This window comes from Macrotis lagotis, chromosome 1 (genome assembly GCF_037893015.1).
Source record: "Macrotis lagotis isolate mMagLag1 chromosome 1, bilby.v1.9.chrom.fasta, whole genome shotgun sequence".
NCBI lineage: Eukaryota > Metazoa > Chordata > Mammalia > Peramelemorphia > Peramelidae > Macrotis > Macrotis lagotis.
This window is the reverse complement of record NC_133658.1, coordinates 18,996,905-19,016,320: the sequence shown is the minus strand read 5'-3', so window position 1 is coordinate 19,016,320 and position 19,416 is coordinate 18,996,905. Positions and strand designations below refer to the sequence as shown.

Genomic DNA, 19,416 nt, shown 5'->3' with positions numbered 1-19,416 from the left:
GAAGGGTGAAGTTTGCCATCTTAATGAAGTGAGGAATTAAACTGTGCTTTTGGAATCATTCCTACTGGGAAAGGATTGGGGGAGAGGATGGTAGTGTGAAGCCAAGAGGGAGGAATAAGAAAGGAGTGATGACTTACAAATCCATGGGAGTCTCTTCAAGATATTTGATCCTTCTAGGTCTCCCTAGTCTTAGTTAGCTTGTTCCTATTCAAGTACAAGCTGAAGTCTGGATAGCTTGGGATTGAAAAGGGAGGAAATGGGGGAAAAACACCTTGAGCTGTGTGTGGTCACGACAAGCTGGGAATAGGACCCTACAAGATACCATGTACCACCCCCACATGGATGGATATGTCACTCATGGGTGAGATGGTCTATTATAGTCAATCTATATGATGCTAGTTCTTCATTCTCAAAGAAGACCAAGACATCAGGGAGGTGATGCTTTGCCAAGCAGATGACTGGATTTGTGTGTGTGGCAGGGTGGAGGGGGGGTGCTGTACTGTGTCACCAGTCTCACTTTCTTCTCCAGAGCCATCTGTTTCCAAGGGCTAGATATGAATCAAGATGACTGGAGATGGTCCTGGATGTGAGATAATCATGATTCATCATGATTCATCAAGATCACACAGCTAGTTAGTGTCAAGTATTGGAGACCAGATTTGATCCCTTGTCCTTCTGACTATAAGACCAGTGCTCTTTCCACTGCATATCCTAGCTGCCCTCTTGAATCAATGGTGAAGAGGTCTGATCCAACCCACAAAAAGAAGTAACACAATGAAAACCTGTGCAGCATTGGATCTGCCTATGTATGGCCCAGATACATGCATCCTGGGCATGTGTGCAGCACACACAGCTCAAGGATGGTTTTTTTTTCTGTTGTTTCCTCCTTTCTCCATTCCGAACTTTCCAGACTTCATCTTGTACTTGAATAGGAATAAGTGCTACCCAAGACCAGGAAGACCCAGAAGAATAACACTTGGCCATACACGTTCACCACATGTGTGCCACTCTTTGAGTAGGATGGCAAATTCATTATCGATCAGCAGCATGTAATGTGAGTCTGCCACTAAAATGGGGTCATAAACAGGATGGCTTCTCAGAATAGAGAGGCAGCAGTCTCTATATCCTCTTTTCTGATTAGACCACAACTGGAATAATGTATTGAGTTGTGGGTGCCATCATCTAAGAAAAACATTCTCTAGACTGAGATAATCTAGACTGGGGCAGCCATCAAGGTCAGGTACCTTAACTTTACGGCATATGGTAAGACCTGAAGAAGCTGATATGATGGATCTTTAAGGACCTGAAAAAGGATTTCACTTTCTTTGTTTGCTGTCAAGGGATAGAAGCTGAACAGTGGGGAGAAATTGTGAAGAAGCAGAATTAGTCTTGATGTTAAGGAGGAAGCCTCAATAATTAAAACTGACCAAATGTAGAATGTGATACTTGGAGAGGTGATAATGTCTCCCTCCTTTGATGCCTATAATTAGAGACTAGATGTCTATTATCAGATATGTAATATTAGGGATTTCTTTGTGGTCTGAGTTTGATTTGACCTCTGAGGTCCTTTCCAGTTTTCTAATTTTGTCATTCTCTATGAGGACCCAGGCTCATCTTCCCTATGTGTTAGCCCTTCACTGATACTCCCTAGGTATTTCCTTTACTGTCACTTATAGTGCCTATTTTTGTGAGAGTTTCCCAGGTTTATAATGTAAAAGGGAAGAATGGGAATTGGTTACTATTTTTCTTGCTATACTATTCCAGTAAGTATCTTAATGTCCTCTAACTAGGAAAAAGTAAATATATTAGACAGCCCCTCTTGTCAATCCTTTCATAAGATATTTTGTCTTGAGATTCTGGGCATTTTCAGTGACTGTCTCAAATTCTTCAGATGCTGCTCCCTCTGGGTTGCCCTTGCCTTCTTCAAGTCCCAGCTGAAATCCCACATCTTTCCTAAGTCATTCAACACTAGCTCCTTCCTTCTGTTGATTATCTCCATTTTATCTTGTATGTAGATTGTTGGTACATATTTCCTTTCATGTTGTCTGATGTATTACATTGCAAGTTCCTTGAAAGCAATGACTCTCTTTGTCTTTGTTTCCCTTGGGCTCAGCACAGTATCTGATCTACAATGGGGGCCTAAGACATGATTATTGATGAACTGATTAAGACTGGGCTTATTAGTGATGAAATTGAGTAAATTCTGATGAGGCAACTGAGTTTGAGAGAGGTTAAGTGATTTGCCCACTGCCACACAGCCATTAAATGTCTGAGGCTAGATTTGAATTTAGGCTTTCCTGGCTCTGCTCTGAAACTCCCACAGATTTAGGCCTTTAAAGGGCCTTTTTAGTCATTGAGCAACTACTATATTTGAGAAATTGAGGCCTACATAGGTTAATTGCTTTATCCAAGATCACATAACACACAAGTAATAAGTGGCAAAGCCAAGATTTGAAATGTAAGCCCCTAACACAAATATAACACTTTCTTCTCTTTTACCACATTCCCACTAAAGTCATGTTTGAACATTGGAAACTGTGCTTTGCAAAAGAAAATGGTCACACTACTCTGTCCTTTATTTTAACAACCAAAACCCTTTTCAGCGTCTCCAGGGGAAAGGCTGGAGAGGTGAGAAATCACTCATACTGCATGAAAATCTTTGCCCATGGAAGAACCTCTTACATGAAAGATGAACTATATGTGTGGGACAGCTTTGGTTATCACATGTCCCTTTCCTCACGACTGTTTCACAAATCATCTTTGGTATCTTCATGTGTTCTCTATTTTCCTTTCTTTCTCAGTCATATCAGTAACTTTTGTTTCTCTTTTTAACATAAAGAAATGAAAAGACTTGACTTCACTTTGGAGCATTCATCCCCTTAACTTTGGTTTCAACCTACATATAATTTCAAAAGAGAAGGGAAAAAAAAACAATGAAAATTGAATTAATTTCAGCAAACTGATTAAATGTTTACTATATGTAAAGTGTGCAGATTTTCCTAATGACCTTGAACTAATTGGAATACATATTTCCCTTTCAGGAAAAATATGAGGAAGAGGTCCTCTATGAGATGATTCTTCATGGTAAACCAATGGTGCTTCACTTGAGAAAGACAGAGTGAGTTGCATAGTATTTAAATTATAAAAAAAAAACTTTCATGGAATTATCTAAATGTTGCTTCAAATCTCTCTGGCAAATAATCCTATTTTAATGGGAAAATTTTCTTTGTTCTTGAGTCATAGATTTGTAGAATCTCACAGTATCAAGATACCTTAGAAGTGATCTAGTCTGACCTGAATCTTGCCAGTCTTTTGCCTTATATCAGTCTAATCCATACCAGAAAACATCAGGAGTCACAGGGAAGAAGTGTGCCCACTAGGTCCCATAGTAGACAATTCTCCTAGAGAGTTCTAATTAATGGAAAAGTTTTCCTATCATCAAGTGCCAATTTCCATTTTAGCCATTACCATTTTCTCCTCCACCAACTATCATTGCTATTACTTCTTCTTCCTAAGATCAACTAATCAATCATGAAACATTTTGTAGGACTAGAGATCATAAAATGATTGAGCCAAAACTAGAAGAGGTGACCACTGAGACCTATCTAAACAGCAGAGGGGCAGAGAACTACATTGGCTAGCCAAGGTCACACAGCTAAGGCAGGATTTAAAACTGGGTTCTTCTGAGTACAATATTGCTACTTTATCTCCCATGCCACAAAACCCTTTGAAGTATGTGTCACTGAAAATACAATGGCAAAAATAATGGTCCCTGACCCTAACATTCATTCATTTGAGAGAAATGATATATACACGTTGAAATGAAGAGAATATATACTAAGTGATGGGGAGGATACATGTCTCTAGGTCAGGGGTGGGGAATATCTGACCTGTGGCACATTTGGGGTGGTGCTGCCACCGCAACCACGGGTGGGACTTGAAATTTAATAAATCTAGGAGCTTTGTATGGATGAATTAATTAAATGTTTGACCAAATATAGTAGGTAAATGATGTTACAAATATCCAAATGGCCCTAGGTAGAAAATAAAGGTTCCCCACCCCTGCTCTAGTTGAATCTAGAAGGGTTTCAGGTAGGAAGTGGTTCCAGAGCTAAGCTTTGAGGATTTTGGAAGGTTGAGAAGAGGAAGATATTCCAGATATGGCAGGGAAAATCTATACAAAAGACAGAAGGAGAGGCGATCAAATGTCATCAGTGACAAACAGAAGATTATGACTAAATTTTAGAATGAATGGCATGAATGAATGTGTAATATTACTAGCAATGGAGGCCAAAACCAGAGTAGAAGGATGTGAGATGTCAATTAGAATTGTTTTTGCCTCCAAAAGCAATAGGGAGGCATTGAAACTTTTTTTTCAATTTTATTTATTTAAGGCAACGGAGTTTAGTGACTTGCCCAGGGTCACATAGCTAGGTAATTATTAAGGATCTGAGGCTGGATTTGAACTCAGGTCCTCCTGACTGCAGAGCTGGTACTTTATTCACTGTACCACCTAGCTGCCCCTGCATTGAAGTTTTTTGAACAGGGGAGTGACATCACTTCAGCAGTTGTGTAGAGAAGGGATCTACAAGGAAAAAGACGATGAGGAGGAGAGAATTAGATGATGCATAGGTAAAAACAAAGCAACATTTTATATTGCAAGTACACTTGAGGGGGCAGAACAAAGTTCTGGATTAGGGAAGAAAGGGAAAAGGTCACTGTTGATGGGTAGAGTGAAGATTTCCCAAAGGAGGTATCTGTGTTGGGGTATAAACCACAGGCAGGGATTTTTTTTTAGTTTTTGCAATGCAATGGGGTTAAGTAACTTGCCCAAGGGCACAGAGCTAGGTAATTATTAAGTGTCTGAGAAGAGATTTGAACTCAGGTCCTCCTGACTTCAGGGCCAGTGCTCTAACCACTGTGCCATCTAACTGCCCCAAAAGGTCTGGAAACTGCTGCCACTGATTCAGTTTCTTTTTCTTTTCTTAATTTTATTTATTTAAGGCAATGGGGTTAAGTGACTTGCCCAAGGTAACAGGCAGGGATTTAATAGCAAAAGGAAAAGGAAAATATTCCCAAAGATGGGATCAGATAGTATCTTAGAACAAGATCTGTAATAAACTTTGGGGATCTTTGTGTTTATCCCCTTCATTTTAATGAGGAGGAAGTTGAGGTTCTGGGAACTGAATTATGTGCAAAATCAAGGGTTGGATTTGTACCTATATTACAAGTCTAGGCAAAAGTAAGGGAGCAGAAGAAGAGAATGCTATCTATGTTCCTGCGATGGAAAGTTGCCTAGTTTGGTTGGAGCCGAGAGAGAGAGAGAGAGAGAGAGAGAGAGACAGAGAGAGAGAGAGACAGAGAGACAGAGAGACAGAGAGAGACAGAGAGAGAGACAGAGAGACAGAGTGAGAGAAACAGTGAGACACAGAGACAGAGAGAAAGACAGAGACAAAGAGAGAGAAAGGGAGAGGGAGAGGGAAAGGGAGAGGTGGAAGAGAGATAGAATATTGCATTGAAGATAGAGTGCCTACACATCTTAAGTTGAGCTCAGTCTCATAATAATAATTAACAATTACATAAGACCCAGGTAGGAAGTCTTGGAGGCTGGATTTGAACTCATGGCTTTCTAACTTTAGCACCAATGCTCTAATCTCCTATGGAACTGAACTATTGCTTAACTTTCCCTCCATAATTCTGACTCCCCTCCAATTTTCCTCCTTTTTATTTCTTCCATCTTCCTCCTGGCCTTCAGGTAATCACTTTTGCCTGTCCCTCATTTCCCATTGTCTAACTATTGATATATTCTGTCAATGCTTCCCCTTCCACATTCCGTTTTCTGTCCCTCCTTTTCCACTCCCGTGAGAACCCGTCCAGAATGAACTCATGAAACAAAACCTATTGATTGAATTATCCTCATTTTCTACCTATACCAGTAGGTTTCCTTGCTAGTTCTTTTTAAAATAGAATGTTCCCTGATATACTACCCCCTCACATGTTATGAATTAGAGCTCTTCACTGCATCATATTCAGGCATTATTATGCCGTTTTAAAGATTAGTTAACTGAAGTACCTTGATGATATTACTCACCCAACCAGCAAATGACTGACTATTCATCTAATCAATTATATTTTCATCTCTTGAGAAGATACATCTCCTTAAACTGCTCTTAAAACTCTATACGAGTTTCTATATCCTCTCTGAGGGGAAGAAAAAGAACTTCACAAAATATGGAGAAGAATTGGGGGGGGGGGGGTTGATTCCTGTCCTTTATCAACAGAACATCACTATGTTAGAAATGGGTGTGTCCTATGGTGGGTGTGCCCTCCTTTGGCTGCTCTACAGATGGTCCATGGGAACACTGGGGTGCTTATACTTATGTGTCCCACATTTCCCTTGAGTAACTTCCATTCTAACTTGCTCATAGAACACAGCATCCTCTCTGAGGAGGACCCACAATACTGGGTGGTCCTGTGCCAGTGTCTCCTATGCTGCACAATCAACTCCAAAGTTCTTAAGAGAGAAATCCAGGGTGTCTCAGTAATGCTTCTAACCCCCTTGTGAGTGCTTTCCCTGTGTGAATTATACATAAAAATAGTCTTTTTTTGGCAAAAATACGCTTGACATTTTAATAATGTGATGGGTCCATCATAGTTGCGTTCTCTCTAGTAATGTTTGAATGCTTGCAGTTTTGTCAAGAGAAAGGAGCTCAGGGTCTGGTATCTTATCCTCCTATGAAAGCCTTCCTTATAGGCATTATGAAAATTAGTGACAGTCTTTTTGTTTCCTTTGTAGGGATCTTGTATCCCCAAACTACAGTGAAACACATTATTCCCATGGAGGAGAGGAGATCACAACCAATCTTCAGCTCATGGTAGGAGACACAGTGTGCGTGTGTATGTGGGGGTGGGGTAATGAATATTATATTGGACCTGGTAGATTTGAATATCACTTGTAAGATTTGCCAACTTTGTCACTTTGGGGCATGTCATGAGTGAAATTCAACAAAGGTAAACTGAGGAAATCTCTAAACAATAAAATAATTCATTCACAAGATTCAAACCTATTAATAAAGTAGGTTGATAACTGTTTCAGTTTTAAGATAAAGAATAGCGGATACAATTTCTTTTTACAGCCATAGACTAAAGAACATGAGGAAATGATGCTAATTAGGGTTGGCAGCATCATGGGGTGCGGGCATTGTGGTCAGATTTTAGAGGACCAGTGCCATCCCTCTCTGTCTTTGAGGAAGACTTTACAGGTTTATGGGACCTAACTACATTCTGAGATTAGTCAAGAATAGTAGACTCACTGGTGCCTGAGGAGGAAACAAGATCATCTTTAATTGGACAAAGACAAACAGAGATGGGATCAGGTCAGTTTTTATGTTCTCAAGGATAACATACAAATGACATAGAATTTCTCAGCACATGAAATTATGAGGAATAACAAGTTTCCCTGACAAAGTTCATTTGTAGGTGGTGCTGGGATAATTATTCCCTTAGAATTAAAGTGTTTTATGAGAGTATTGAACCTCTAAGCTTAGCTCAGAGTTTTGCTTTCATTAAAAGTCATTGATGGGGACAATAAAATTTGACCTCTAACTATGAAAGAGGAAGATTGCACTTTTGAACTCATGAGCTTCTTCATTTAGGGACAAAGAAAAGACTAGAGATTTTATATAAATAAAGAATGATCGAAGAATACAATTGATTGCAAAATGGAATCCCATATAGAATACAAAATCGATATTTGGTTGTCTCAGGCAAGAAAATTATCCTAATGAACTTTTAATTTCTGCATCAGAAAAGAGTAAACCAAAATAACTGTATGGTTCATTTTAAAACATTTAGTTACCAAGTGTTTATTAATTGCCTAATGAGCACCACTGTACTAAATAATTGGACTATAAAGGGAAAAGGTCTTTGCCATTAAAGATGCCCTGTCTTCTTGAGTTTCAATGTGATCATTTTTTGTAATATTAAATTTATAAAAATATGCACAATTGAAAATTATAAAAACATATTTGATGAATAATATTGGGGGAGCAAGTGGAGACTTCAGCCAATTTTTATTTGAAATCAGCAGTCCCTGATGATACCTGTCAGCTCTTTCCCCTCTCCCCATTGCAAAGACAAAAGATTTATCTGCTATACTCTATAAAATCACCCTAAATCAACACACTCCACTGGTGGCCCTCATTTCTAAAAGAAGGATTTTGGAGTGGATGATCCAGGGAGGTAGCCCTGGTTTGGGAAAGAACGTTAATCCCAGAGTCACAGGACCCAGATCTAATTTCTTTGCCTCTGCTACTTACTACCCAAATAAAAAGATTTTTTTTAAAAAGGAAAAGCTCCAACACGGGGAGATGGAACTCAATGTTGAATTGACTCACTATAAAACTTAGGTGGAATTTCATTCTTGTGTCCCACAGTGACTTACTCTTCTCATTTCTAAAAGTTCCAGAGGTCATATCCATCTCCAGTCTCCTTCATCTAAAATCACCTAGAATAAACCCAAAGAATCAGAGAGCATACACCTTTATTCTAAGGCTACATTAGCAGCCTCCTATTGGTAGGGCCAAGGTCTCTCCCCTTATAGTGTGGTCTTTTATTTTACCAGAACCCAGCTGGTCAGGAAAGGGTCAAATTATCAAAAATGAAGCCCAGGTAGACTAGGGTCATTGGAATACACCCCAATCAAAGAGGTTCTACTTTACTACATGATTAGGGAACTGGAAAGAAAGATGGATTGCCTGTGCCTACCTCCAAAGTCCACCTGGGAATTGTTATCAGCTAAACCTCTGGGCTCCTTGGCCAATTCCCCATCATTAATGCAACACAAACACATATAACACACATGTGTGTCTATTTAAATATATGGATATATGAATGTTTTAACACACCAACAATTGCACACATCTGTATATATGTATGTTTACATATGTGTGTTTTATAGATACACATTACATATAGTAGTTTAAATGATACATACAGGGCATAGAGTCCTATGCTTTGCATCAAGAAGACCTGAGCTTCAATCCTGCCTAAGATATATACTAGATGTCCGACTTTGGCATATTCACTTAGCCTTTCTCAGGTTCAATTTTCTTATCTATGAAAGAGAAATAATGATATCACTTACCTCCTGGGATTGTTGAGAGCATCAAATGAGATAACATAAAGTACTCTGCAAACTTTAATGCATTTTTATAAGTGATAGCTATTATTATAATATTTCTCCACAATCTCTCTCTCTCTCTCTCTCTCTCTCTCTCTCTCTCTCTCTCTCTCTCACACACACACACACACACACACACACACACATCCTTCTCCTTCTCTCCACTCCCATCTCTGTCCCTCTTCTCTCTCTTTTTCTTTCTCTGTCTGTCCCTCTCTCTGTTTCTGTCTCTCTCTCTGTCTATGTCTGTCTGTCTGTCTCTCTCTCTCTCTTCCTTCCCTCCTCCTTTCCTCCTTTCCTCTTCTCTCTTTCATCTCCCATAGGATCATTGTTATTATCAAGGACACATCCTTCATGAAAAGGACTCTGCTGCTAGCATCAGTACCTGTGATGGCTTGAGGTAAGAAGCAGATTTTCAATACTCCCTGTGGTGACTAAGCATAATTGCAAAGAAATAGTGAGTCTGTTTGACTTCTGATGGATGTGACAGTATGCTCAATATCTAATTAGAATAGACCCACTTGAATTGCGGAGGTGGGAGAGTTTTGGCCTCTTTTGTGATTCGTGAGAAATACAGATATTTCAAGAAAAAAAGTCAATAAGTCAACATTTCATTTCTTGGCATCACACCAGCTCTATAGGGATGATTCATGGGCCTCCTTTATTTGCCAGTCTGAGAAAGTGAAAAATTGATGCTTCAGAGATAATGAGGATGCCCTGGCCTTGGAAATCTTGAGACAATAAAGTTCAAAGTAAAAAAAAAAGATTTGAAGCAAGAAGTCATCGATTGTCAGAGCTAGAAGGCATATGAAATTTTGTAAGGAAACCTAGCTCCATAAAAGGAGAAGTGACTCCCTGACGAGTAGAGGCTTATTGAGCCTTGAACCTAATGACTTTGGAGAAGGAAGACAAGTCATCCGGCCCCAAACTGACACATGGTTCTAAGGTCTCATCAAATAGAACCTAGAGACTAGTAGATGCCATTGTGATTTTAAGAGGAAAGAAGTTGCTCAAAAAGAAGATGAGAGGAACATGATATGATGACAAAACTCTACTATCCACTCACCTGTGTGACCTTCAGTAGGTTAGTCACTCTGAGACTCAGTTTCCTCATCTGCAAAATGATAGAGTTAGATCACATGATCTGTCAAAGAAATTATTTCTAGCTCCAAATTTATGTTCCTATGAACAAAGGGAAATTAGAGTTCAACATGTGGGACTTCCTTTTGGTCTTCTGTGTTTACTCTGGTATGTCCCCAGAGGAAAAACAGAACTGGGGTTGGCAGCCAGGCTTCTGCCTTTGAGCCCTACAATAGAACTGATTCTTAGCAGCCTGGTCTGACTTGGGGATATGGTTTGTTAAGAAGAGCATTTTTCTGGGGTAGCACAGTAGATAGAGTATGTCCCTGGAGTCAGAAGTACTTGAATTCAAATCTGGCATCAGACACTTAATAGTTGTGTGACCCTGGGCAAGTCACTTAGCCCCAATTGCCTTGTTTAAAAAAAAGAAAATATAGCATGTTTCTCATATGATCTCTATTCACCACCTCCATGTGGACTTTTTATTGTATCCCCCATGTTATTACATATCATAACTTTTGAGTTATGAGCAGCCAAAGCTCCAGGAATAGACATAGTCACCTTTCCACAGCCCCAGAATAGATGGTCTACATTCTCATATTCCACAGGGGATACTTCAGAAAGCATGACCAAAGATATCTCATCGAACCTTTAGAGCACAGTGATCAGGGAGAGCATGCCATCTTCAAATATGAGCACAAGACCCAAGACGCAAGCAACGGCAGCTGTTTGTTATACAACTTTTCCAAATCAGAGGCCATCACTCAGGTCTCCAGATCTGGTATTAGTTTGGAAGTAAGCTGTTTATCTTTTTTATTTATGTCCTTGTTCTGTTAATTCACGATGCTTATGGCTGGAACATAGGAATCACTAAAGAACTGGTTGTTTTCAACCTTCTTAGTGGAAAAAAAATTAAATGGGTTTTATAACTCATTCCAGAAACTGAGGGTGGAAAGGGGGAGGGGGAAGAGAAAGAAAGAGATAGAGAGATGAAGTCATAGTCACATTTGTATTTTAAGCATTTCTCTCCATTACTTTAATGTATCTCTTTCATTTTTCTTCTCTTTATCTATAAAATATAAATTAACAGATATTTCTATATTGTTGTGGGATGATTCAGATGAAAGTCATTGGTAAGAGGAGACATAGTAACACTTTCCTTTTAATCTACCCTAAAGATGCAGATTTACCTAAAAGAAAAGAAATACATTGAACTCTTCATTGTTGCTGATCATGCCTTGGTGAGTTTTTGGAGGAATGGCCTACTGGTCAACCAACAATTTAATACGTACTTAGAGCCCTTGGAGATTGGACAGGCTGTTGGAGGAAGTTATCTTGGGACTTTGGCTAGAGCACTCCAACCTGAAGTGCACTAGGCAGAATCTATGCAATGGGGATTAATGTTTTTTTTTCCTTTTCTTTGGGGTTGTAGGATTAAGAGCTGGAACCATAAAAAAAAAAAAATACTTGTCTTTATAGTGGATTATGACTTTTTACAAGGTGCTCTTACAATCATGAGGAGAAGACTGGTGACCCAAGAGACAGTAATTTCAGTCTGTAAAGAGACCAGAAACTCTGTTGCAAAGGGTTGAGAAGGATGTGGGAGATTAGAAACTAGAAGCAACGAGTGTCCATAGTTTTTCTCTGTCCCTCCCCCCCTTGTAACTTTGCTATAAAGAGAAAAAAAAAAGACCTATGAGGACGACTTGAAAGGCATAAAGGTATAAAATTACCCCTTGTAGAGTGGAAGACATTGTCAGAAAAAGAAACTGAATCAGGTATTTTTGCTTGTTTTTGTTTTTGTTTTTTTAATTCATTTGTTCAAGAGGGAAGGGAGTATTGGAGTATTTCCAGAAACAATTGTGATGTAAATTCAAAAAACACCATTTTTTTTCTTAAAGTAGAACAGTTAGCTTAAGCAAGGTCTAGGGGAAACCAGAAGAATTTGAAGTATAAATTTGGGAAGGAAAGACAGTTCGTGTGGATAGCTTCTGTCACTGAATTTAGGTCTTTTGCTAATCTATGGAGGTGAAGAGATGGAGTAGATAGGCTAAGGAAAGAAGTGTGGGACAAATACTCTGGGCTACCAATTACTGAAATTTTAAAGCTTTTGTCACCAATTAACTCTCTTAAGACTAAAACTAGCCTATGAGGATGGTGCTACATATATTGCTGTTCTCATTTTGAATATGAGGGGATTGAGTCTCAGAGAGATTAAAGGATTTGTTTATAGAAGCCTGGAAGTGTCAGAAGCAGCAATCAAATACAAGATTTTCTCTCTCTCTCCAAGGGTAACATTGCCATGCCAGGTTTTCCTTCTTTTGCTAACTATCCATTTTTGTCCTCAGAGATTTATCTATTAGAAAAAGGATCTTATTTATATTGTTTTTTAGGAATCAGGTGGCACAGTAGATAGAAGGCTAGACCTGGAGTTGGGAAGACCTGATTTCAAAAATGGTCTCAGAACACAAACTATATTATCCTGGGAGTGTCATGAACCTCAGGATCAATTTCTTCTTCTGGAAAATTGAGAATCATGACATCCATTGTCAGAGATATTTTGAATATCAAATGAGATACTGTTCAGAAAATGTTTTTGCAAATCTTAAAGTGTATTTTATTTTAGGTGTTTGCAAGGCAATGGGGTTAAGTGGCTTGCCCAAGGCCACACAGCTAGGTAATTATTAAGTGTCTGAGGTCAGGTCCTCCTGACTCCAGGGCTGGTGCTCTATCCACTCCGCAACCTAACCACCCCTAAAGAGTATTACAAATGCTAATTCTCATTAACATCATCATCATTAATTTACATTATTTTCTTAAAGATTCCAGATAGAAGATATTCATCAGTGATGTTTATCATAATGCTTTTTAAAAACTCATTTCATTTAAAAAAGCATTCTGGATTCATTATTTTTGTTATGAAAAATCTTTTATATATTAAAATTAATTCATTCGATAGTTTATATTTTATTTGTTTTGCTGGCTATCTTTGAAGTTTCCAGCTCTTCACAATTGAGATAGATATTTATGTTTTTAGATTCAAATGCTGACTTTATTTAGATTATTCAACACTTTAAACATCTATCTACTCATGTATCCATCTATCCATCTACTTATCTACCTTACCTAAGGTGAGATGTGATATATGCATGCATGCAAATACAAGTCCATATACGTACACGTGTGTATATTTATTTACATGTGTGTGTAGATGTGTGCATGTGTGCATAGACACGCATAGCTATAGATATTTCAGATACAATTCTGACTATACTCATTTAGGTCACCCAACCACAACTTTCCCATTGAATTTTTGCAACATATTTTGTTTTATCCTTTGAGGATCTATAATAATCTAGAAGTATGATGTACTAATTTATTTCTCACTAATAATCCTATATTCACATTAATTACTTAGATTATGTCTCTACTGAAATTTATAAAACATTAATTTATAAAACTTTTTCCCGACTGTAGTTACTCTTCTTTGTATATAATTAGCTATTAAAATTACTTTGTGCTAGCAATTTGTAAATGAGCAAGAACATTAATAGAATGTAGACATCTGTAGTTATAAATAATATCCTTGATATAAGTAGAATCATCACCAGAGTCCCCTCAAACCTTCATTATAACAGTAGATGATTCTTTGTTTTTTCTTTTTCTTTTTTCATTTCATTCAATCATTCCAGATACTGATTAAAGTCTTTTGAGTATTTGCTTTAAGTCCTGTCTTCTCTTTGTCTTATCTTCAATAATCACAGGAAATAGTCTTATAGCTTATCTCCCGTTCTTTATAGATTTCTCCTTACACATTTCTCCTTTTTGTATTTTCTCATTAAATAACACTTGTTTATCTCCACAAATACGAAGTCCATTCTCATTTTCTTTTCTCTCTGACCTCTCTAAATGTCATCCTGTTGGATAGCAAGCAAAGACCCTAACTTCTATTTGATTCCATAAGGACAAGTGACTTCCCGACAAGCCATTTTCTGAAATCTAGTAAATTGCCTAAGCAGTCTTTTCTTGACATTCTGCCTGCCTTCTCTTTGATTTTTAAAGCTACAGTCATAATAGCTAGAGATTCTGAGATAAACATTCAAAATAGAGCCTTTCAAATTATCACATTCCTCTCCTTTTATGTGTCTCTTCCTTCTTCCTCAAAACCCTATGTATATGTAGCTATAATGCATATGTTTTTATGAATATATATAAAGCATATATATTATATTAGTATATAATTTATATACTCATTTGAACCCTACATAGAATTTTACATGGTTTATGAGATGAGAGGTAGCATCATGCACCAAATAAAGAATCTTCCAACAATCCAGGATTCAAAAAGATCTGAGTTCAATTTCTACCTTCGACACATGCTGCCTTTGGGAAAGACAATAACTTCTCATAATGTCAGACACTTTTCTAAAATTTTAAGTTATAGCTTTGAAATCTCAAGTCTGGATACACACACACATACACACACACACACACACGTGTGTGTGTGTGTGTGTGTATGTGTGTGTGAATGTAACCTGAAGGCATTCTTTTCAGTTTTCTACCATCAATTTTTTATCAGTTAAAAAATTAAATAATTAGTCAATAGTTAGCCAATAAACATGAATTAAGGACTTACTATCTGCCAGAGACTGTATGTGTTGAGTATTCAAAGAAAGACAAAAATGTCCCTGTTTTTGAGGATCTTTCGATCCACTCCTTCTTTATAATTTTGCATATAACATCCACAAATTTTTTTTTAATGCATTACAGAAATGAGAGTCCCTTCCCTCAAATACCTTAAATTCTCCAAGGAGAAATAAATAAACATAGGTAATGGAGAGGTTGGGGAAGACTGTTGATATGGATTCTCAGTTATCTAAATTCTATTATCTAATCTGTTTCCTTAATTGAATTTTCTGTTTTTATCCATTACTAGAAAGATAGCTTTTCATAATTATTGGGAGACTTCAATGAATTGCTTGCAATTAAAGATCACATTACAGAAACAGTAACCCACTTTTTTGAAAAGTAATGATGATAGGAATGTTCCACATCAGACTGCATGGGAAGTAGATGAGGCAGCACAGTGCAATGGAATGAACAGCCTATTTGCATTCTGATATTTGAGGTTAAAACTTAGATAGGCTTGACCTCACTTGGGAGAATATGGGAAAATCACGTTGTTGGTCTGGGCTTCAGTTTCCTCATCTGTAAAATGGGAAGGTCAGATGGAGTGACTTCTAAGCTGTCTTCCAATAAGTCAATAAACATTTAATAGACATCTACTATGAGTTAAAGACTAGGGATACAAAAAGAGGCAAAAACCAGTTCCTGCTGGCAAACTTTTGGTTTTATGTCTGTGATCTGTATTTTTTTAAATCAAACTTGTATTTTCACTATAATAGAGGGTAGTTCTGTGAAGAAACTCCTTTGATGCTTGTTCAACAGGGAAGGGAGTAAGGACTATTTCAAGAACACACACATACACATATGTGACACACATGACACATATGTATACTGCACACATAGATATCTACACAATACACACAAATGCAATACACACTTATATTCATGCATGCATATACAGACATATACACCTATCCATCCACATCTCTCTCTCTATATATATACATATATATATATATATATATATATATTTACATTAACACACCAAAAATTAGTCCTGGAGAATTGACTTGAACATTATAAATTTAGGTCAAGGATGGGGGGGCGAACATCTGGCCCATGGGCCATAAATGATTTGGTCTGGTATTGCCATGGCAACTTCAGCTGAGGAGCTTTTTAAGGGTTAATTAGTCTCCTACATTTTTAAGTTGATAATTCTGTATGGCCAACAAATAATGTTATAAATATTCAAATGGCCCTTGTCAAGAAAAAGTTCCCCTGAGCCTGGTATGGGTGGTCATATGGCTAATAAATGTCTGAAGTTGGATTTGAACACAAGTCTTCCTGAATCTCAGACTGCTTCTCTATCCACTGTGACATTGCCTCTAGTGATCAGTATATAGAGGCAAGGACAGATCTCTAAATGCAAATGAATACTAGAGAAGAAGGAGGAAAAAAGGTAGTTAAAATAAATTAATATGCCAAAAATAAACATAAAAAGAAGGCAAAATAGCAAAAATGGAGGGGAAAGGAGGGCATATATTATCAGAGCTCAAAAAAAGAGTTGTTCATTTCCACTTTTAAGGAGTTCTTATTATATAATCCCATTCGTCTCATTGGAGATGGCCCAGTGGACACAGTGCTGGTCTTGGGGTCAATAAAACCTGAGTTTTTTTTTTCCAACCTCAGACATTTATGAGCTGTATGACCCTGAGCAAGTCACTTGACCTCAGTCTGCCTCAGTTTTCTCAACTGCACAAAGGGGGCAATAATAATAATACCTACTTCACAGGGTTTTTATGAAGATAAAATGAGATAACTAGCGCTGGTTTTTATTATCTTCCCTTCACTTACCAAATCCTTTCACCTTAGCCAGAATCTTGTACATTAGTAGCCTATAGGAAGCATGCTAATATAATAGATGAGAAAGCTGAGCCCCAGAGAGGCTCTGGCTTTGGGATGATAAGGAGGTAAGATAAGCCACTTGAATATTTCCTCATCCTGTGGGTCTCCAAGATCCCTTCCAGTACAAATACTGTAGTTCTCTGACTCTGAATCATAGTTAGGAAGATGTTAGGATAAAGGATTTGAAGAGAGTCATCTGTGACTGAGAAGACAATGCCCTTTATTTAGACCTCTGTTGGCTACTCTGTAAAATGAGGGATATGGATTATGTACCTTCTCCAGTCCTTTCTGGGCAGCTGGGCGGTACAATGAATTGAGTGACAACTCTCTGGAACCCAGTGGGCCTGAGTACAAATTCAGCCTCGGACCTTTCCTGAGTGACCTTGGTCAGGTCACTTAACCCTGTTTGCTTCAATCCCTCCTTTTTAAAATGAGCTGGAGAAGTAAACTTTTATAGACCAAGATAACTCCAATAGGATCACTGAGAGTCAATCAGGGCCTAACAGCAAGGTCCTTTATAGCTAAATATCAAATGTTACCCTGATTTTCAAAAAAAAGGGGGAAAAAGAGTTTATTATCTATAGAGCAGTAAGGTTGACTTTAATTCCTGAGAGAATTATAATCTGGGTCATTAAAGCAATGGTTGCTAAGCATCTAGAAAAGGAAGCAGTGATAATAAGAGCCAGCATGGTTTCATCATTGTCAGGTCATGTCAGACTAACATTATTTCTTTTTTTGATAAAATTCTAAACTAGCAAATCAAAAGAATTCAGGGCATATAGTTTACCTGGGTTTTAGCAACTTTTAATAAAGTATTTCATACCGTTCTTATTGAGAAAAATGAAGAGATATGAACTAGATAATAACATTGAATGGGCTCAAAGTTGGTTATATGACTATATTCAAACCTGCGGGGATAAAGAAATGGTAGTTACACTGTATTCTACTTTGATTAGACCTCCCAGAGTCCTGTGTTCAATTGGGCCAGTGCCAGTTGAAAAAAGAGGTCATTGAAAAACTGGAGAGTGGAGCAGATAAGTGGATGGTGGATAGAATGCCAGTTCATGTGTCAGGGGTTCAAAACTGACCTCAACCATTTAATATTTACCTAATTGTGTGACCTTGGGCAAGTCACTTAGCCCCCATTACCTTGCAAAAACAAAACAAAAGAGAAAAGCTAGAGAGTAACTAGAGATGGACAACCCCAATGGTGTAGAATGCAATTATCTTCTTACACAGAAGAGGAGGCGGTTAACTTTAAGAAGAGAAGACCCAGGGAGGAGCCTATAACTGTATTTAAGTATTAAAGGGCTGCCATTTAAAAGAACAATCGTGCTAGCTATGTTTAACCTCATGAACATCTCCCTAATACTTTTTCTTTTGTTATTCAATCATGTTCAACTCTTCATGATGCCATTTGGGGTTTTCATGACAAAAATACTGAGTTTGATGTTTCTTCCTCCAGTTCTCTTTACACATGAGAAAACAGGCAAATAAGATTAAGTGACTTGCAGAGGGTCACATCGATAGAAAATATCTGAGATCAGATTTGAAATCAGGAAGTTTTCCCCATTCTGGCTACCCAATTCACTATGACACAATCTAGCTGCTCCAGGGAGTTAAATTAAAACTTAAATAACTCAAAATCCATGTCATAGAAAGATGTTTGCTCATTGTACTATATGCTGTATAAGGAACCGATGATTCTTTCATTCCTGACTTCAGGGCCAGACTTTTTCAAGGAATTGACTAAAATTCATTATAAAAGGAGGGAAAATAATTTTTTTCTTCCATTACTGCTATTAATTTTTTTTGGATCATCCATGAATAGATTATTAGTTGTAACAATGAGGAAAACCCCCACATGGATAAGATCCCAGGGTCATTGGTATATTGGGTCATTTTGAAATGTAAAAACTCTTTTCTAGAGCTTTTTCTCTTCCTATCTAACAGAGGTTTCCCAAAATTGTGTTTCCAGTACCATAGACACAACCATCTGCAGAAATGGCTGCGTACCCGGATCTTCGGCATGGTCAATTTTGTCAACATGGTAAGGAAGATACACGGCAGCCTGACAGAAGGTCAAATACCACTGAACAGACTTTTGAGAATAGGTAGTGAGGAAGGAGCACAAACCACCCACCTGCGAAACAAATTTTGTTTATTATTTTTGTTCCTTCCTTCTCAATCTTATCATAAATAGTTCCCTGAAGCAATTCGATGGGACCAGATGGATTGCAACTGGCCTTAATAGAGGACTTTTCTATGCCAAGACTACCCAGGTTTTCCAAAATCAAATTCTTCCTTTATTTCCATACATAAATGAAAACATGCTGACTTAGAACAATTTGACAAGTTCAGTTCTCAAATCATAATATGAGATGTCATAAGTATGATTATCTTAATTTTCCTGTTGTTCAGTAATTTCAGATAATTTGTGCCCATATTTGGGGTTTTCTTGGCAGAGATACTGGGATAGTCTACCTTTTCCTTCTCCAACTCATCTTACACATGAGGTAACAGGCAAAACAGGGTTAAGTGACTTGCTCCAAGTCACACAGCTACTAAGTATGTGAGGTTGGATTTGAATTCAGGTCCTCCTGACTTCAGATCTGATGCTGTAT

The 19,416-nt window shown here is 37.8% G+C and overlaps 1 protein-coding gene across 1 annotated transcript in view; it reads left to right on the top strand.

Annotated features, from left to right (window-relative positions):
- ADAM7 (ADAM metallopeptidase domain 7) overlaps window positions 1–19,416 on the top strand; it is a 62,080-nt gene that overhangs the window by 12,335 nt on the left and 30,329 nt on the right. The window contains exons 4-9 of the mRNA XM_074220263.1: window positions 3,042–3,118; window positions 6,797–6,875; window positions 9,505–9,581; window positions 10,870–11,056; window positions 11,440–11,502; window positions 18,771–18,842. Coding sequence (XP_074076364.1) covers window positions 3,042–3,118; window positions 6,797–6,875; window positions 9,505–9,581; window positions 10,870–11,056; window positions 11,440–11,502; window positions 18,771–18,842 — 555 coding nt within the window. The remainder of the gene's footprint in view (window positions 1–3,041; window positions 3,119–6,796; window positions 6,876–9,504; window positions 9,582–10,869; window positions 11,057–11,439; window positions 11,503–18,770; window positions 18,843–19,416) is intronic.